The following is a 21436-nucleotide window of genomic DNA, read 5'->3' as shown; positions in this document are numbered from 1 at the left end:
GAAGTCACTTGTTGCTCTTGGCAGCAGTTTTTGTGTTTGTATCCTCACTTACCCGCTATGCTAGCTATTCACAAAGGTGCTAATATTAAAAAAACTGCTAAGAGAAAAAAGACACCTGAAAAGTCAGTTACCCAGTATTTGCAGCAAGCTGACTGCGTGCCAGGCTTGTTATCACGCAGTTGGAGACGAGTAATTTAAAAGACTATCATGTTATCATGGCCACGGCACATCTACCGTCTAAGGCAGTCATTTGTTGCTGACTGGTATTGCTGGCTTTGTGTTCATCTGGATATACTGACCAAATGAGACGTCTGAGACTCTGGAATACTTGTATATAGTGGCACATCTTCATACAGGTATGACATACCTCATCTGAAGTGCCCCAGCTATATTGGGGAAGCAGATGTCCAAAAACATACACATCATACAAGAAGGAGATGCATTTTAGCCAGACTGATGAAGTTTTCCTTCATTTAGTGTTAAAAGAGAAATACACACACAGTGATTTCCACGCTGCAATACTGTAAACCTGGTAAGCATTGGTTTAAGAGAGTAATAAAATATAATAGTTAATTAATGAGCTTTAATGTTAATATGTAAAGGCCCACATAAGTAATACATATAACAACAATGGCTTCTAATAAAAGTTAGTTAGGTACAGAAGAGCAGCTTGCCATTTTTTTTTTACTTACTGTTCTCTATGGTTGGATCATACGAATCAACAAACTGTCCTTCCACAAACTGAATCGTCAGTGAAGATTTTCCTGTAAAGCAAGGAAAAGATGATTTGTATTGAAACAAATCTTCAGGCTGTTATCACTTTATACTTACAAGCAGATACACTAGTGTTGTCATAAGAGCCAATATCAGCTTTGTATGGTTCATTTAAACATCTATACATGACAACTGACCTATTTTTAAATTAAATGCCTATTCCTAGTAACTGGGTCTCCTGAACATACAGAAAATAGCATAAGAGCTACTCGGCACACGCTCTGCTTTTCTTTTAACATAGCATAATTTAAGCGCCTCCTCCAGTTTAAAATAAATCTAAAAGTAGCAGTGTCCAATCTCACAAAACTAAATTTAACAAACTGTTATACTTGGAAGGTTCTTCTGCCAAGAAGGAAAACTAGAAATAATTTTCAATTATTGCACAGAAAACTAGGAACTTGGATAGAATTAGTCAAATTTGGTTTGACTAGGAGATTGGACATCTTTCCCATGACAAAAGGATGACCCCAGGATTCCTGGTACCAACACACTCTCCTCTTCTACTGATCCTCTTCATGCCGCACTACAGCAGACTGGTGGATGCTGTACTTTTAAGCACAGTGACTGAGGGGGCATCATTGGATTTTTTCCTTTTGGAAGCAATTTAACTGCTACTTCTGCAGACAACGTTCCCAATTTCAGTTACGCTGATCTGATCATACACCCCCCAGTAAAGAGCAATGCAAAACGTTGCACTTAGTAGCAGACTGAAAAAAATGAAAACTAATTTAGTCTTAAAAGATTTTACAAGATGGTAAAAGTGAATCGCATATGCTGAGCATAAAAAGCACCTTTAAAGCTCTGCAACTGAAGACTTTTCAAAGTATTACTGAATTCTCAACACAATTTCCATTACAGAACATCATCTGCATTTGGGAATCTCCTAGATCCTATTACCTTATGTTTAGGGACAAACACACTCCTATCAAGATTGCCAAGGGCACTAGCTGCTTTTGCACATGAGCATATTCTTCATGCTCCTTTATACTCCTCTATCAGCAAGAAGCACAAACAAAATATGACCTCAAGTTAAAATTTAGACTCAAGACCATTCTACTCAGTGGAAGCCTTCCAATGACGTCACGAGCAACCAACGTTGTGGATGAACTACTTTATAGTAAAACTATTTTCAAGAATTAAGTGCTTTGGATAAAGACTGCCCACTTGCAGTGTGTCCTGGTTTCGGACAACTTGCCACGACACAGAGCTCAGACCATGCTACGTCTATACTTTGCTGTAGACACAGTCCTTTCCTAAGCATTCCTTCAGGAGATGTTAAAAAACTGTTTCCACTTCCAACATTCCCATTTCTCTCTTCGTCATACAAGGCTCTTGACCTGTTCACATTTGACTTTTTATTATCAGCAGCATACTTAACAAGTCATTTTGTTACAGGCATTCTAAAATATTGCAAGTCAGACAAAGCAGGAGAATGAAAGCTGATGCAAGGGAAGTTTGGCTTCATATTTATAATTACACGTGCAGTCAATTCCCTCATTAACTGCAACACTTCCAGCATTTACTTCTCCAGGAGGAAGAAAATGTTACACAAGCATCATCATTTGGGGATTTTCCAACTGCCATAAGTTCCATCAACTCATTGCTTGGTTTATTTTAACATCATTGCCCAGCTCTGCCACCCTTATCCCTTTGCTGTCTCCTATCAATAATGCCAGTTTTTTCAGGACACAATGCTAAAAAAACCAGAGAAACACCAAAAGGACCAACCAGCACACCACCTTTGTTTTTTTCTCAAACCAAGTTCTTTGATACAATTTTCTGTTACACCTAACAGCGCAACTGAAGGTGTGATACTCACTGTTCATGAGTTTACAGAGCACACTGCACTTTAAACTGCTGCTCCAGCAAGGAGAGGTGGGGCAAAAAGCAACCACGCACATCTGAAATCATCCTAATAAGGACAGACTTAGAACTACAACTATGCATCCCAGCAACTTTGTGAAACTGTGTTTTTTGGACACCGCTTAGAGTGAATGAACTTTCAAGCTATTTCTTCTTCAGCTATAAGCTGCTGAAGTTGCTACCCAAAGTTCATGCTTCCAGATTCTTTGCCAACACCAGCACATTCAGCATTCCATTGTAAAACAAAATGAACTATTCCTATATTAGGCTGTTGTATCTTCAAGATAAGAAGAGCTAAGTTAAGCGTAGATCATCACCGAACATTCTTCCTCCTAAGAAGGATCCTAAACTAACTGAAAGATTTGACTGCTACCATCTGGCTGTGCTAAGTCTGGAAAGCGAATACTAGAAACAAGTCGGAGCCAGTAGAAAATGCTGCATTTAACATCCAGCTGTATTAATTATTGCTTTCCTCCTAGCAGTGAAAGAGGAGGAAACTAAACCAGACAAAACTAGTGTTCCAACACTCTCCTCCTAAATTCCTCCAAGCTTCGTACCAAGCCTTCCAGCAAGGATGTGTTTGGGATCACAAGAGGATGCCTGCTTCCCCGGAGAAGACACAGGGAAGCTAAGCTCTCCAGTCCTGGATTCAGCCACGTACCCTCTGGGATGAGTGTATGCAACAGTATCCCACCAAACCAAGGCTTCCAAAGGGGACACAAGAAATTCAAAACCCAGGTCATTAACACCCCACTGCCTTGTCTCAGCCCACGTCTCAGCAGGACCACGTAAACAACAGCCTAGCTTGAACTTTATCCCACAGGTTTTATTCCAGGCCTTTGACCCATGCACGTGGACAGAGAAGAAAATCATGTTGACAATTTAGCTCCTATCTCCTCTTTCCCCAGAATGATCAGGCAACATTTTCAGCACAAATTACAACATCAACACAAGGTCTGCGAGGCAGGGGCCAAGGAACTGCACGCAGCTGCGCTTACCACTGTGCCAACCCCGTCTTGGGGCTCGGCAGGGAGGAGGACGCGGGGGGACACTGCACTCCTGATGTGGATACGCTCTGGCACCCTTCAGCCTAAAAGGACCACAGAGCCCTACACCAGCAGCAAAGGCTTAGTGAATTGATTACTCAAGGGCACGTACCTCAAAAAAGGCTCAGCTCTAATATGCCTTCGCTGGGAAAACATACTGAACTTTTTTTAGTTTGCTAAAGTTTTCCCTTGTAGCATCCTCCACGCTGGTACTTTTAGTGTATCCACTGTCCTCAAGTTTTAGGAAAATAAACATCTGCTGAGACCAAAAGCAGAAGCGTCATGAGCAGAAGGAAGGCAAAGTCTGCTTGAAGCAGTTCACTAAATTGATGGAGACCTGCAATTTTAAGATGAAAAAGCATTCTCAAAATCTTATTGGGGAAGATTATAGTTTAGTCTTTTGCCTCTGTTTAGAAGCAGAGAGCTTAAAATGACTAGGAAGAAAGAAATGAATCAGATAAGTGCAACACTGGGGCAGGGCAACAGCATGACTCCTCCAGCTGTACTTGCTACGGTACCTCAAAGCACCAGATGCTCTATGGCAGAGGAGTTGTAAGCAAAACCCTCAAGTTTACTGACTCTTCCTCTCCCTGGGGGAACAGGACAGAAGGTGAGGGCTGGGAGGAATGGGTTTTGTAAGTGTTTAGAATACAAGTCCCAGGTGGCCGAAAGCTCAACTCAAGTTGTTCAGAAGGACCCAAAGGGTATTTGCATACACAATTTGTTATTTATAATACCATGTGGGAGTGGTAAAGAGTTTTCCCCACTGTCTGTCAAAACAGAAAAGGAACAGGTTTTCAGACAGAAAGCCATTTCAAAAAATAAAGCTGTCGTATTTCTGTGCGTACAACGGACCACTCGCTACACAAAGCGGAACATCCCGTGAACGCTCTGACTAGCGCAGTCACAGCGCATCCGTTTCGAATGCCATTGCAACTGGCAAGGTAAAACAACTGCCACGTTCTGTTTCACTCATGCTTTTACTTCTTGGACAAGAGCTGTGGTATTACATCTAGCCTGAAAACTCAAGCTTCACAACACTAAGCAGTTTGCAAAGCAGATGAGTGACTGAGCACGGGTGGGCTCACAAACAGCCAGCCTCCCCGACAAGGTCATGCCCTCTCCTGGGTGCACCACCACCGGCCTGCCGACCCCGTCCCGTGGCCCTATGCCCCTCGCAACGGGCAGAGGGAAAGCCTGGATGAAATTCTCGTCTGCAGTCAACTTCCCCCAAGCCCAGGAGACAGAAATGACGCAACCGGCCAGTGAGCAAGTCAAACAACAGCTCCACAAGCGAGGCATTGTGCAAGCTCGATTCTGCAGCTGCCCTCTAACGTGGCATCTCCACGATGACAGCCACGGGCAGCACAGGGCACTTTATCTCAACAGGATGAATTTCTCAATACTCGAAATCGTCTGCACAAGCAATGAGTAAACAGTTGGACAGGGTCAAGAACAACAGCTACTGAAGAGCTGCAACTCTCCGTTCCGTTAGAATTTCAGATGCATAGTTTCTTTAACCCATCTTTTCCCATCAAAGCTTCTGCTTACGTACTGTGTTTAATTGTTGTTCAGCAGCCAGCACCACCTAATCCACTCCCTACCACAAGCTTAGCATCTTACCTAAGGTAGTCTCTATGTACATCTTCTCAGTCCTACCTACAGCATAAACTAGTTTAGGCTTTGTCACAAAAGGATTCAAGAAATTTCACAATGAAATGCTGTCAGTCATATCAAATTAGAAGACTTAATGCGTACCCAGCTTTCAGTATCTCACTCACAGCTATGTCAACTTACTATGCTTCACAGAGATGAAGTTTTCATAATAAAAGTTACACTCAGCCTGACTTGAACATTGGGATCTTTATCTTCTTTAATTCAGAATACCAAGATGCACAAAATGCAGACACCAGCTCTTCCACAGTGTGGACTATCTGTCCATCCTCAGAGCATGGAAAGGGACAGGACAACTTGGAGCAGACAGAGGTTTAACTGGGTACCAAAGGGAATTACAGCATCACCCTTCAACAAAAATCTTTTCACAAGATAGCAGATGATCTCAGAACCCACCACTATCTCATCATTCACCTCAGGCCTCATCATTCACAACTTTCTACGGTTAATTAAGATTTTTCTCCCCCAGGTACTAATTAGGACTATGTAGTTGCTATTTTGCTGTCCACTGCTATGTAGTTCAGGGAATCATTTTAATGACTATAAAAACAATACACCTGGATCAGTAAAGAACTCTGTTTCTAAACCTCTGGAGACAGTGACACAATGAGTACCTTGTGTTTTACTCAGATGCAATTTAATTTTACTATTAGACTTCTAATCATGAGGAATTACCACTTATAAACATTTACTTTTGAGCTGCAGCTTTAGGATACCAAGATCAAAAAATTATTTTCTAATGCTTACAGAGAAAACTCTTGCCGACACACAGCGCTCAACTGGTGCACTTGCTCCTATGATGACAGGGAGGTGATTCGAGACAGCCAGCATGGCTTCACCAAGGGCAAGTCCTGCCTGACCAACCTAGTGGCCTTCTATGATGGAGTGACTACATCAATGGACAAGGGAAGAGCTATGGGTGTGCTCTATCTGAACTTCTGTAAGGTGTTTGACACGGTCCCCCACAACATCCTTCTCTCTAAATTGGTGAGAGATGCATTTGATGGGTGGACTGTTTGGTGGCTAAGGAATTGGTTGGATAGTTACATCCAAAGGGTAGCGGTCAACAGCTCAATGTCCAGATGGAGATCGGTGACAAGCAGTGGCCCTCCAGGGTCCACACAGGGACCACTACTGTTTAATATCTTCATCACTGACATAGACAGTAGGATCGAGTGCACCCTCAGCAAGTCTGCAGATGACACCAAGCTGAGTGGTGCAACTGACACACCTGAGGGACGGGATGCCATCCAGAGGGACCTGGACAAGCTCGAGAAGCAGGCCTGTGTGAATCTCTTAAGTTTCAACAAGGCCAAGTGCAAGGTCCTGCATCTCGGTCTGGGCTGGGCAACCCCTGCTATCAACACAGGCTGGGGGATGAAGAGATTGAGCACAGTCCTGCCGAGAAGGACTTGGGGGTCCTGGTGGATGAAAAGCTGGGCATGAGCCACCAATGTGCACTCGCAGCCCACAAGGCCAACCATACCCTGGGCTGCATCCCCAGCAGCCTGGGCAGCAGGGCGAGGGAGGGGATTCTGCCCCTCTGCTCTGGTGAGACCCCCCCGGGAGTCCTGCATCCAACTCTGGAGCCCTCAGCACAGGACAGACCTGGAGCTGTTGTAGCAGGGCCAGAGGAGGCCACAGAAATGATCCGAGGGCTGGAACCCCTCTACTGTGAGGAAAGGCTGGAAGAGCTGGGGCTGTTCAGCCTGGGGAAGAGAAGGCTGCGGGAAGACCTTATTGTAGTCTCTTAGTACTTAAATGGGGCCTACCAGAAAGACAGGAACAAACTTTCTAACATGGCCTGCTGCAGTAGGACACGGGGTAATGGTTTTAGACTAAAAGAGGGTAGATATAGACTGGATATATGGGATAATTTTTTTTACAGTGAGGGTGGTTAGACACTGGCCCAGGTTGCCCACAGAGGTGGTAGATGCCCCATCACTGGAAACATTCAAGGTCAGGTTGGACAGGGCTCTGAGTAACCTGATCTGGTGGTAGATGTCCCTGCTCACTGCAGGGCGGCTGGACTAGATGGCCTTTAAATGTCCCTTCCAACCCAAACTATTTTGTGATTCTAGGATACTCATGCTCAATTTGCAACACAGAGTGGTGGCAGTCCTCTTATCTGGAAGCACTGTCTGAGCTCTCTGAAGGACAGACTAAAGAATCTGCTCTTATAATCCTGTAAGAGTGAAAATCTGAGGACCTCATTGAGACATCTTTTGGTAACGAGGGACCTCAAAAACAGAAGAGACCTTCACGACAAACCAAACAGAAGATCAGCATTTCAGGACAGCACAAGCTCTTTTTCAACTTCTGTTGTGCTCTATCCCATTGCTACAACTGTTCCCTGCCTTCTCCTGATCTATTTTTACATTAGGATATAAGGAAATATATTTGACAGTCTAAGGCAAGGTATTGTAGCACGAACCACCCCTGCTGTAGAAGAGGACGTTCACATGACGGTCTGTAACACCAAGCACACAAGCCTGCAGGGAGAAAAGGGCACATGCCTGTTTCCCTTCCTTCTGCGTTGCACAGTCTTCTTGAGGTTTATCAAAGGTATTTCTCTGCAAGCCAGAAGAAATCTGAGATGCATTTAGAAAGGAAGTCAGATGGATTCCTTCCTTTTATTCAGATTTCAAAGCAGTTGGTCAAACTCATAAGCACATTTGCAGACCCTTTCAAGGCTGGCAGCAATAAGCCTTCAAAACACAAACCAGAAAGTCCTAATGATGCTCTCTTGATCATATTTTCTCTAAGGAAAGCAAGAAGCATGTGCTTTACTCCCTGACACGTAACAGCAAGCTTGCTCCACCCTGCTGCAGTGCTCACCCCTCAATGTTCACTTGCACTTTGCTACAATGCAGTAGATGTCCAGGGAAGTATGTAGGGAAAAACTCCGCTGTTTTGCTGTGACAGGTTAGCTGCCACTTCCATGTGTCCATTTTGTCTCCTTTTAAGTCAGTAACCTCATCAAAGTACTGTCAGAATAAATGTTTTAGCTATTTTAGCGCACCATCCAGTTACCTCTGCTCGTTACCCTCGCTGGCAGAAAAACAGAGTGCCACATTTTGCTTGATATTCCCCTTTTAATGAGGTAAACCAATTTTAATTCCGTGTGTTTACTATTACTTGTCAAAGACGAAAAAGCTGTTACAAGGCTTAAAAAAAAAAATCCAGAAAACTTCTGTGGCATACAGCTCACCTGGCCATGGTATACATGCACAGATGGCTGCACCCAAGATGCTTTAAACAGCTCAGGAGAACTGCATCCTGGGCTCTCCTAACTACAAGCAGAATTCAGGCATTCACATCCCAGTCAGCCAGTGTTTGCTCAGATAAATACCATTCCCTGTATTCCCTACAGCCTTCCTGCAGAAACTGTGCATCCCTGCAGCGCCTTCCCACCTCCCTCCCCACAGAATCATGCCTGAAATAGCTCAGGTGGCAGCAGAAATTCAGACTTGACCTATCAGGCATGTCTGCTAGCCTAATTAGCAAATGCATTTCTAAACTAAAAGTTAGGCAGTACTACTTGATATACTGGACTTCTGAAGGGAAGCTTATTAAGCTTAAAGATCAGACCCTAATGGTTCAGTTTATGATACGCTTAGAGAGAAAGAGCCTGAACTTTGTACCGATTTCTCCCCGAAGAGGCAAAATTCAAGTCGTACTGCTGGGTAGAAGCCAAGCCCTCTCCCCCTCTGCACACACTTCAGGCAGCTAATTAGGTATCTGAAAAAACTTGACCGTTCCTTGGATCATCGTACAACACGAAATGTCTTTGCAAGATACTTTCAGTAACTCTCATTGATTCATCGTTAAATTAATTTTAAAATTCCGTGTCTTTAGAATAAGAACACGTATGTCTTGCTTTCATGCATTCCACACGCTCCCTTTTTCCATCTTCAAGGTTTTCATCTCAACACCAGGGAATGAACTCCCAACTACCAGCCAGTTCTTTCTTGACGCTGAATATCACTGAAGTGTCCAACTTCAACTACCTTTCTGCAAGACAGAAACATCAGGACTAGCAGGTTTTAGGCACTTCTCCAAGGAGTGGATCTATCCAACTGCAGTCACCAGCACCAGCTCCCCACCCGCCGCACAGACACTGCCTTACCTGTGCCCGCAGCACAGCTGAATTTAACGGCCGACGCCAACAAACTCTCCTCTATACACGCCATGGGACAAAGCAGCTGCTTAGGTTTACCATGGGTTTGCAGCCACCATTTGCATTTGTTTTTCATTTCTGTGCAACTGCTGAAGTTAACACCAGCCATATTAAGTTATAGGCTACTACTGACCACCCGGTAAAGCACTGGGCAATCGAACTAGCCAGCGTGCAGAAGTACAAATTGGGATTTTTTAAAACAACATTTCTATTAGAAAACAGGATAAACTCTTCCTTTCACTGCTAATCTCACTTACGTTTTCAGACCACCAGATCTACACCAGTAACAGAGAATCACAGAATCACAGAATAGTAGGGGTTGGAAGGGACCTCTGTGGGTCATCTAGTCCAACCCCCCTGCCAAAGCAGGGTCACCTACAGCAGGCTGCACAGGACCTTGTCCAGGCGGGTCTTGAATATCTCCAGAGAAGGAGACTCCACAACCTCCCTGGGCAGCCTGTTCCAGTGCTCCGTCACCCTCAGAGGGAAGCTTCAACAGCACAGAACCTTTACAAAGCTGAAAGGCCTCAGCCTTTCAAGGGATCAGGAGGTCTTCCCTAAGGATCTTCCTTTATAAGGATCTTAATGAGGACTGGAGCCACGGCATCCACTGTAACCGGCACTGTGGACGCCATACCTCATCGTTGCTTACAACTGCCACCGAGCAGAGGGCTAAGTCTCTGAAAACGTTAGTGAAATTTTCCCAGTACCATTTTGAAAAGGCAAGTCTAGGAGCTTGACCCTGAGCTTATCGTAGTGCCAAGTAAACTGTCAGAAATGAAGCTGAACAGGTGAGAAATGGGCCCTCTGACAGTACCACTGAAATGCATACGATACTGGGCCTGAAGGATCTTCCTGGAATTGCAAGAACAACAGTAAGAGATGCATTTCTCTTCCTTGTTGTAGGATGATAGAAAGCAGGTACCTGACAAAATCCTGATGAGACAGTAATGGTAACGTCCCCTCTCTGGGTAACATCACCCAAGCAAATAGCACGATATACATCCAGCACCCACGGCTAAGAAATTTCAGCCTCACCCTGACAGAAGCTCCACAGAGCTATTTGCCAACCCACAGCAAAACCTGAAGATACTACTGATTTTTTCCAACAACTACAGGCAGGCTACTGTTACAACATATTGAACATGCATATCTCAATCTAACTGTGTAATAATTACTACAATATCCTAGCAACAAAAGGCAACTTCAGCCTGCAGCAGCGTTAATGACTACGAAGTAGTCAGCCAACGTAACAGACTCTTCGTGCCTTCACAAATGGTCCAAAGTCTGATGAACCCAATGCCAACCAACACCAGCATTGCACATGGCAGCCAAAACCCGACTTTCGTGGAAAGCATGCGGCTTACTGGCAGCCATCATCAGTGCACAGCGCATCTACCTGCCATGTCCCGCACCGCTGGAAGTTCCCAAAGCTGCACAAAACATCAGGAACCGTGCTAGAACCTTGACAGCACTAACACCTCTTAGCACAAAACAGAGAAGGTTTTGTGCTCATTAACTCTGATTGCAAGCCTTCTTCATGTACACGCTTACCTGAGCAGTGTAACAGAGTAGCCTCTGAATATAGAGGACAATCTGTTAACAGTAAGGAAGGTTCAAAGTGACGATATACCAAAATCACAGCTTGACACGCATGGGTAAGACATCAGGAAAAAAAGACTCTGGAATAAGGATAACACCATGTAGAGTACCAGAAGACTCATTACAGCCCTCAACCTGGGGAAATTTTAAGGGAATTTAAGCCAAAGATCTGTCAGATATGACATGACATAGGTGATTTTGCCATAGGGCAGAGAAGATAGACTAGGTAACCCTTGTTTGCTATAGCACACTATGCAATTCTTGCCTGTCATGACAGCCAGCTGGCTTTCTTACCTTCTTAACCAGTGTCTATCCATCTGTTGGCTCACAAGGTACTTCAGATCAAAAGTTTTTTGGTAGGAATCACAATTTTCTATTCTCAGTTTTTACAGTCTCTAGTACAAAAAAGTTACAACATAGAACTCTGATCTTTGCAAGGAAGAAGAACAAAAAAATCAACAGAAGAAATAGCAAACCACCCCACCGCTCCTTGAAAACAGCCCAGGGAGATAACCAAGGATGACATTTGCAACCTGACATTAAAACGATTTTTCCATTTAAACTGTCTTTCACAGATGGTGTCTTCCAGCCAGTCCAGCTCCAGCACCTGCGGAACCACTTGCCAACAGAAGCCGGCTTCTTCACTTCCCAGCACAACCACGCAGCTTGGACAGGGAGTCAGGTATCAAGCTAGAGTTCAAGGCAACCTACCTTCAGGCCGACCTTCAAGAGACAGAGCAGTGCACTGTACAAATGTCTGCACAGCAACACAAACAAAATTCTCAAAGTGCAATAGTGATTATTACTCTGCTATTACCCAGTCCAATCATACACTAATGCAGCTAACTGTATTTGTAAATTCAAGTCTATTTTAAACAGTATCTAAGAAATTAAGTACTTGACATTTACTTGGCTAAACCATATAAAATGTGAACTATGACATGCAAATAGGTCAACGGCCACGATTTACCACAGGTACAGCAAAGCCGTTCAGAAGTCGCTTCCCTCCTTTGCCTGCCTACTTCGGAAATAACCCATATCCTCATTTTTTGTTTCCACACTTCCACGCTGTAAGAACGGGAGAGGCATGGCCCAACCTTCCCCACAATACTCTGCCCTTAAAACTTGGGTCCATACACCCCCTCTCATATTGTCCCTTTTTCTCCTCATCAGCCTCCACCTTTAAGCCCTCTGAACCTCTGGGACGTACAGGCCATACGCACATAAGCATCTGGATGCTAAAGTAATGGGATGCTCATATGACCACCTTCAGAAAAAAAAAGAAACATATATATCCTACAGTCTCACCATTAGCTGTAAATTGTGTATGAACTAGCGGCTTTTTAAGATCCCAGTCTTTTTGCCTGGGAAACCAAAGAGAAGGCATCATCTTATTTTTCTGTACTACCATTCACTTACACACGTTCACAGTGGTTGGTTGTGACAAAAGCCGAGCCCAAGGCCAGGCTTAGGAACACCATCCAAGGCACTCATCTAGACGAGATTTCAACAAGCTATTCACTGAAACACTTCTGGCAGCTTCACTTTAACTCTTCCTCTGTCATACCACCACACTTAAGGATAAAAGGTATTTTGCAGTTGAGGAAGGACAAGCAGAAAAACAGTTTAGGTATCATAAGACTCCTTGATATGTTCCGTATAAAGATGATGATTTTGGAATGTTCAGACAACTTCTTGCTCTTCCTAGCTCTACCGCTCAGAAAAACTTGGTTCATCTTGAGTTTAAAAAATTTTTAGATTTAAATTTAGCAACCAACAAAGGCTTTATCAAGAATTTTGACAACCTTTTCCTTCACATATGAAAAAAAAGTTAAAATAGCACAACCAGCACCTTTCTTTAGAACTTATTCGCCTGTGTCAAACCATACAGACGAAGCAGAGCATCTATTAGAAATGGACATTTCCAAGCAAGCAATTCAGAAGATGCTGCAGCAAACTAAGAAACACGGTGCTTGTTTATATGCACGTCTCAAAGCAGAAACTTTCAGTTCTAATTCCAAATGCTAATTTTGAAACAGATTTTAGAACACCAAAAGTTTGTTAGTAATCGAGGACCAAGCCTTAAAGCAAAATAAATTTTACTGCATTAATGTCAAGGGCTTGATTGTTTTGACAGTTTGTAGGACAGATTTAATGGAGTTTTTTCTACATATTATGCATCCTAGCTCTTATGCATGTAGCAAGAGTACCTTTAACAGAGGTCGTACATATTGAATGAAGTTTTGGCAATACAATCTGACAAGCTGTTGAAGCTACACAGATGTATCCCACTAACTCAGGAGACAATGTTGTCAAGAGACACTTTCGTATTACACTTGCACATGTTCACACCCACACGCTGAAGACCACTTATGTATTCCCACTTTTTCCAAATTAAAATTCATTGAACTCAATACTCCACAGAACAAAAATAACTAGCTAAGATTTGTCATGCATGCTGCTCTGGTTCCTGTAATCTAAAATACCTAAGAATACCAACAACCTTTCCAGAACTATTAACCACTCATTCTTTAAGACTTCAATGTAATATTAAAAAAGAGAGCTAAAAGGAAACTTCACTGTTTAAAACAGAATCTATTGGAGAATGGCGATTTCTTCAGTTCACATCTATTTAATATAGAAGCACCACAACTTTTCCGAACAAGTCTTCCGAGTGTCACACATTAGGGTCTTAAAAGGCCTTCAGAAATCATTCGCATGCCTCAAAAGATTAATCTTTGGCCATCATCCACAAACTCTTAAGGATTTCATCCAAATTAAACTGCTATGAATCTCCTCTTCATGTTCTAGTCGTAAACTCTCTAATTCACATAAGAAGTACCATAAGAAATCCCATTCCCTTCTGCAGGAGCCCCAAGGCTCACAAGCTATTCTTTGTTTGTCCTGTCTTCATCTTCACTGGCACATCATGCTTGATAATCCAAAATCTGCACTTCAAGAACTTGTATCATCTGTTTATACCACTACCTTTTTCACCACTCTCTCATCCCATATCCTTCGTACAACTCCACTTAAAACTTGCAGGTACAGTGATCAAAGTGCATACGGTAAACTGCGGAAGAACCAGTGCATCTAAACAGACAAAGTAGTTGTGAATCACCTCTACGCTGCAACAGCGTCATTAAACACTTACAACTAGAGGAGTCAACCAGGTTGAGGAACCAACCAGTACTTGTAGGCAACAGATGTTTTTTAGGATATCTTAGCAAACACCGAAGATCACTCTGAAAAGCAAGAGAGCCTTTAGATTTGTTTCCACTGATCTTCCAAGCAGGAAGGCGATCAGTGATTCTGCACGCCTTGCACATTGTATTCTGGACTTTTGGCTTTGCTCCACTTCAGAATCTTCACTCCTAAGCATTTCCAGAAAATTCCAGATCTTATCACTTCAAGCATCATCTGATTTTGAAGACTTCAGAATAAGGTTTAGATTTACCCCAGGTCAAAACATCTTACTTTTCCTTGATTCTTCATGAAAGGATTAGAGTTGACTACAAAGGTTATTTAAACAAGAACCTTGAAAAACTTGATTTCTTCACAGCTCCCCAACGCACGTTTCACCACCTTTGCACAGCTATCTTTTTCTGTCAAGAGAACTACTCAGGTTCAAACGGCCCGCTGCTGACAGTTTACGAAAAAGCATTCATGCTTATCTGGAGTGGCAGACGAAAATACTTACAGCTGTGGTTTCATAAGAGGTCTGACTGAAGTAAAGAGCCTACTCCACCCAACTCCAAAGAGCTCACGCTCCTGACCCCAATCCCTCTGTCAAGGCTGTCCTAGCAGAGCCGAACAGCTGAGTGATACGAAAACTCTTCCTTCTGGTTGCTTTACTTGTCAAAGAAATCCATGCTCTGCGGCAGTGGCAAGGCTCGCAGTGTGCCAGGGCGGGTGCAGTGTCCAGGCACAGCGGGGACCAGCTCTGCTCCTGCCAGGGGAAGCCCCATCCCACATTGTGCATCTGCATCTGCCTTCGTTACACGGCAACTGGAAACAAAAGAGGCAGGGACATCTCTTGAAGAAAGCTGCACCTGAAAGCCTCTTTCTGCACTCTGTTCAAAATCTACCAGAGTTTACTTCCTTGTCACAGAAGTTCAACACAAGCATCTTTTCCCCCAAAAAACAAATTCCACTGTACTTCCTATTTCTCAAGAAGGAAATATAATCTTTGCAGCCCACATGCATGTGTTTTGGTAAACTTAATATTCTTAAATCCTCTTAAGAGGTCTGCTAGACAACACAGAACATGGACTCCCTCAACATTCTTCCCTTTTCCCCCCATCCCATACACCCTTATTTGCAGGACCGCTGCCATCAGCATACAAGCACTGTATAGGAAAGCAAACGCCCTCACCAAGATTGGAAGAGAGAAATTTTAAGCAACAACCACCCCCCAAACTCAGGAAACACATTTTAGTTTCTCACAGTATCAAATTCACAACGAATTTGCCATTCACTTCAAATATAAGCCTTGGAAAAAAACAAGGAAGCCTCTCAAGTCCTTAAGGAGACAGATGCATGACCAACAAGGGCAGCTTCGTGTTTTTACATACTGTGCTTCATGTCTGCAGCTTCCGATTTAGGATAATTTGGGCTGACACCAAGCAATTTTTGACTCATGCAGGATTCGCAGAGCTTGAGTGCATTATGAACATCCCACAGAGAAGCTGTTTCAATTCTGGGTTGAACACACAATGAAGTCAAGCAGTTTTTAAAATACGCCCTTGAATGTCACCTTCAGGAGAGTTAGAGGAAGTTAATCACAGTCGGTAGTTGATCGCATTTTAGCCTGCTCTTCGAATCCCAAACGCGTGGTTATGCTAAGTTTCTGCAGCAGTGCGTACCACAGAGGTGGTTGGTTTACCCAGAGCCTACACTTAAGGCAGCGTAGCGTATCTAAATGGAGAGCCTCAGCTTTATATAGCCTATAAATTACAGGATCTACATTTCATTCGGTTTCTCCCATCGATGTTAACTCTAAGTTGAGTAATCAAATGCCAAAACACTCAAATACACAAGCAAAACCTGCAAGCGTTACCACTTAAAGAGATCAGAGTAGGCAATTTAAGGGTTAACCCTGGAACGGTGTCCTCAAATAACCCTGCCGTGGCTTGATATTACAGCTGAACATGCTGCCTCTAGTGCTTCCAGCTACTGCTATCAAATGTGCTGTAGCAACTTTCACTGCTGAACAGCGCAGGCAGTCACACCGAAATGCAATTAAAGCCGGCATTTCCAGCCTCATTTCAGTCCCCTGGTAGCTGCAACCTCTCCTTTTAGCAGCACTGCTGCACCCCGGCAGAGTCCTAACGAGGGAAGCGCTGCAAAAATAATCTTGGCACTCATTAGGGCCTCGGCAAAATCTTAACCTTAGGTATCGGCTGGATCCTGAACTGCTCTATTTTCCTGTTAAACCTCAGGATTTCCAATGTTACAGACACAACCAATTCTGTAAGCCAAATCACAGCACACGATAGCAGTAATTTCTCCATTCCTTCTCTCTTGACATTTACACGGGCAATTTATTGCCTGCTAAAATTACCACTTCCCTCCGCCCAGTATCAAAGGGATACCTCCTCAGCGCGGTGTGCTACTGTGCGAACAGATGCCATCTTTCAGAAGTGAAAAGCAAAGCCTCAACTCCATTTTACAATACAAATACTATTCAAATAACTCATGTTTTCAAAACCATTCTGTCCTGACAATTATACTTACTATTTACAGGTACATATTAAAGGTACTGCGTTTTCTGCCTTTCTTGCTTTCAGGCAAGGTGGAGGGGGCAGAAGCATCTTTTAGATTAATACAAGCACCTGGAAGCCTTTCCATACAAATTAACCTTGGCAGATAGCTTCTTCCACCATAGCCTTTTTCACTACCTGCATGCCGCAGTCGAAGACCATGACTACTTCTGCCTGCAAACCACGGTATGGACTGCTCTCCACCTACACAAAAAGGCTGATGTATAAACCTGAAAGCTGCCGAGTGCTACTGAGCTGGGGAAGAAGCTAGGCAAGTCACCACTAACTTAACCGGATTTCCCCCCCAGAGCTATAAAGTGATCAGGAGAGCATGTTCAGATCACGAGTCCAAATGCGTAAAATTCAGAAACAGAATTCCGGTTTCTGCAAGTGTCTCTGTAATACCAGCAGCACAAGTTATACGAACAGAAAAAAAAAAACAAATCAGGCTGAGATAGGGACCTACTACTGAAGCATCCAAGCCAAACAACACCTCCCTGCTTATCTTAAAGCCATCAGTTCAATATAATGCAGAGAACCCCAGTAACGAGCTTTTTACAAGACGATCTAAGAAACCTCTTCCTTGATACAGGCATTTGTGGTTTGAATTTACATATTTTTTCTATAAACAAAAAAGAAACAAAGTGAGCACAAAGCATTTTGGACGACTATACGCTGCTGTTTAGAGCAGCTGTTACCCGAAGAGATTCAGAAAATCTAAGCCTTGCTTGATTTATTTCCATGCAAACCACTTATTTCCAGTTACATTTGGGATATATTAAATTATGACTAAAACAGAGGTATGAAGATTCTTATTAGTTGAGGCAGTACCTTTTAAAATCTTCTGCTTCATCATGCACAATCAGATTTTTTCCAGAATCAGATCAGGTAGCTGGTCCACTCTGGTCACTTATCAAACAGTAACCACAGTCAAGTTCCTCCCACTGTGAAACTGTCCAATTTTTGGGATGAAATCCATCTGATTTCTGCTCAGAACCTCATCGAGACAAGCACACTTACATAATGGAGCTTAACTTCCTTAGACTGATTTCAGCCTGAGCAAAACCCAGAGGAGACATTCTTGTGTGATTTTGCCTAGCGTCATGCCACAACCTGTATGCTATACGCACATGTAATTGGCCTTCCTGACCAAAACACAAATCCCAAAGTTTCTGGCAAATACTCCGTCTGCATCTCAGAAGGCGCGTCTGCCCGGGAATTCGTGAGGCTTCCGCTGTGATCGCTCCCATCAGCGAAGCACACCAGTTTCACATACGAAAGGGTTGATGGTGGTGTTGAAAGACAGAGGGAGTGTATTCAAACAAGCAGACTAACGAATTTTCTATTCTGAGAACTATTATATCAGAATACCACTCCCTAACTCTAGTCTGTCTGATAACTGCACTGGGATAAGAACAAAATTTAATGTAAGTAAAAGAAATAAGGGCTTAGCATAAAGCCAGGACCAGATTCAGACAAGTTCCTCAAATCCCTGTGGAGGACGTGCCTGCCCATTACTATACACACTCATAACCTGAAAGATCCGCAGAAGTCTTGAATCATCGACCGTAGGGAACAGCTCACTGCTATAAACTGTCATCAAAACCTGGTTATTTCAACACGAAGCTGCAAGACACAGGAGAAAGAGCTCGCCATTTTCTGACTGGCCTCACCTCAAGCACCACACACATCACAAGCAGAGCACGCAACGTCACGGAGCAGGTCACTTCAGAATTTACGCTAACCTATAGCATATATATACACACGCACACAACTGTAAACATTTTACGACTTGCCAGAGTTAGCCTCCCTCATTCCAGGGCCAAGATTAATGTTACTGGCAATAGAATGTAGCTCCCTAATTACAAAAGGAAATTTAGAAAACATTTCTTTCCAGTCCTTCAGATTTTGCAATTATTCTCCACCTTAACAAACATTAGTTCTAGTCAAATGTTGTATTTTCCCCAGGAGAAATGCTCATCATTTTCTACCACTCAAAAGCCTGTCCTAAGAAGAGATCAGATCCTCTCCTACCCGGGGTTCAAGTAGTATTCTTGCCATCGCGATACAAAGCAAGACTTACTCAAAAGCTTCTCCGAAGCCAAACCAAGTCACCATCCTCCTACACTTTAGGAGGCATACTTGGATAAGCAGAGGACCCAACTTAAACCTCGCAGTTTAACTTTCTTGTTTTTCTAACAGCTTTACAAGATGGAAGTAAGACCCCGATGATCTGTTTCTACTACTTGAACTTTTACGTAAGTCTTTGCCTAGAAATTTAATGCTCCCATGCTTAAGAAGAGTAAATGCAGTTTCACCATGTAGGATTTTTACCAGAGAGGGGTAACACAGGATTGTCAAAGACAATGAAAGGTAAACTATAGTAAACCAGTCTTTCCCCCCCTTAATTCTATGTTCATACAACTTGTAGCTGTCCTAATAAAACTGATCTTGTCCCATCAAGCCTAACGTTGCACTGGTCTCAGAGAACTTCAGCTGAAGAAGTTCAGCAGTAGGTCTTAACAGACACTCGGTAACCTTTCGTCCATCCTTTCCGTATGAGTACTATTGCTCAAAACACCACCAACCCAGTTAACAATACTATATTATTTCTTTTTTTCCTCAGCTGAGTACATATCTACTATCATTCGATTTTTTGATTGCTGCTTGTCATTGTCAACAGATGAAAGATGAAAGCTCAGCAGTTCACCCAGTGCCCATCACAGACTTCTAACGGACAGCATTTCAAGCATTCTTCCCTCCCACTTACGCTGCCCATTGCTCGTTCTCCCCAGTGCTCAAAGAGAAAAGACAACACAACACACAATGTCAGGGACTGCGAGGAGCGATGTCAAATGTACTGCGCACACTGGTCCATCTGCTACAGGCTGCTCAAGGACTAGGCAAATCCATCATCCTTTTTGCACTACCCCGTCTCAAACGCAGGCTGCAGTTACACACACAGTCTAAGTAAGAGCTCCATTTATTTAGCCTTTTTTTTTATCTCTAAAACAAGCATTTTTTTTAGGGTTCTTTCTGCCGAGTGCGTAACGGAAGGCAAATTGCTGATTTAGCCACTACTTTAACGCAGAGACCCCTTTTCCAGCAGCACAGAACCTCCCCGGTGTACGGCCCTTTTCTTCCAGCCGCACACGATCCTCCAGCCCGATCCGCCGCCGGGCCGGACCCGCCCGGGGAGCTGCGCTGTGGGGGACATCGGGGACCCCCCCCCCCGGCTTCCAGAGCCCCAAGGCCGAGACATCCGAGGCCGCTGTCCATGGCGGGCGGTCACGCAGCGGAACCCCTCCCACAGCTACCGCAGACCCGGGCGGGACGCTCCCGGGCAGCTCCTCCGCCGGGCCCTGCCCGCAGCACCGGGCCCGAGCCGCGGTACCGGGCCGAGACCGCCCGCCCTCATCCCCCCGCTCCCCGGCTTTCCAGGCTCGTTCGGGAAGGCCCAGCCGGCGAAACTTCCTATTAAGGGCCCGGCGCCCGCAAGCCCCGGGCCCGCAGCGCTCTGCGGCGCCGCCATGGCGGGGCCCGCCCGCCCGCACGCCGCGGCTGCGCGCTCCCGGCGGCGGGAAGCGGGGCGGCCCTCCCTCCCCTCCCTCCCCGCCGCTGCACCTGCTGCCGCGGGGGAGGGCGATGCGGCGGGGGCCTCCGGGCCGGGGGGGCGCTGCGGAGGCCGGGACCCGCGCGCCGCACTCCCCCCCCACCCCCATCAACGTCCCGCCACCCCCCCCCTCCCCTCACGGCGGCGGCCCGCGCTCACCCACGCTCCGGTAGCCCAGGATCGCGATCTTGCGGGACTTGGACGGCGGCATCTTCTCCCCGCCCGGTCCCGAACCACATCAAGGGCGGCGGCGGCGGGGGAGGCGGCGGTCGGCTGGCGGGGAGCGGGGCGCGCCGCCAGCCACATGCGGCGGGGGGGGGAGGAGGGAGGGGCGGCGGAGCGGCGGGCCGAGCGCGCGGGACCCGCGGCGCCTGGCAGCAGCGGCGGCGCCCGCCCCACGTGACCGCCAGGCTCGCCAGCCCCTCACGTACCTGTGCGTCACCGCGTCACAGGCCGGAGCGACGACCTCTCCGCTGCCGCGAGCCGGCGCCAGGCGCCGCGATGGGCGGGGGGGGAAACTCGCTGCGTCATCCCTTTCCTCGCCCGCCGATTGGGCGGCGGAGGCGGCGCGGGCGGCTATTGGGCGAGAGTGGCGGCTGCGGTAGGGGACGGCGTTCAAAGAAAGGGGCGGGGCTGGCTCAGCGGGGACGCCGATTGGGCGGAGGGAACTTGAGAGTCGCGCGTGCGTGCCCCTCCCAGGGCGGGCGCTGCCTTTACCCGGGCGGCGGGCTCCTGAGGGGCGGCCGCCAGCGTTCGGTAACGGCCGCCGCGGTCCTGAGGGCGGGTCCGGTGCCGCGCCGCGCCGCACACCAGAGCGCTGCGGGCGGCTGGCGGCTCCCCTGTCAGGGACCAACGTGACAGCTTGGCTCTGTGAAGGGAGATGGGTTTTCTTCTCCCCGCCCTCAGCCGTTCGTTCCCACGT

At 45.5% G+C, this 21436-nt stretch overlaps 1 protein-coding gene across 2 annotated transcripts in view; it reads right to left on the bottom strand.

Annotated features, from left to right (window-relative positions):
• The window catches only part of RHEB (Ras homolog, mTORC1 binding), a 40947-nt gene extending 20094 nt beyond the window's left edge, over positions 1-20853 (bottom strand). The window contains exons 1-2 of one of the 2 annotated variants that reach the window (XM_075419824.1): positions 20674-20853; positions 693-764 (exon numbers count right to left, since the gene is read on the bottom strand). In XM_075419824.1, the coding sequence (XP_075275939.1) occupies positions 693-764; positions 20674-20725 (124 nt within the window). In that variant the 5' untranslated portion in view covers positions 20726-20853. The remainder of the gene's footprint in view (positions 1-692; positions 765-20673) is intronic. The other variant, XM_075419823.1, reaches the window with a different exon arrangement.
• Positions 20854-21436: the final 583 nt, after the last annotated feature.

The sequence above is a fragment of the Opisthocomus hoazin genome, chromosome 4 (assembly GCF_030867145.1).
Source record: "Opisthocomus hoazin isolate bOpiHoa1 chromosome 4, bOpiHoa1.hap1, whole genome shotgun sequence".
Taxonomy (NCBI): domain Eukaryota; kingdom Metazoa; phylum Chordata; class Aves; order Opisthocomiformes; family Opisthocomidae; genus Opisthocomus; species Opisthocomus hoazin.
The sequence above is the reverse complement of the archived record's forward strand: the minus strand, read 5'-3'. Positions and strand labels throughout refer to the sequence as shown.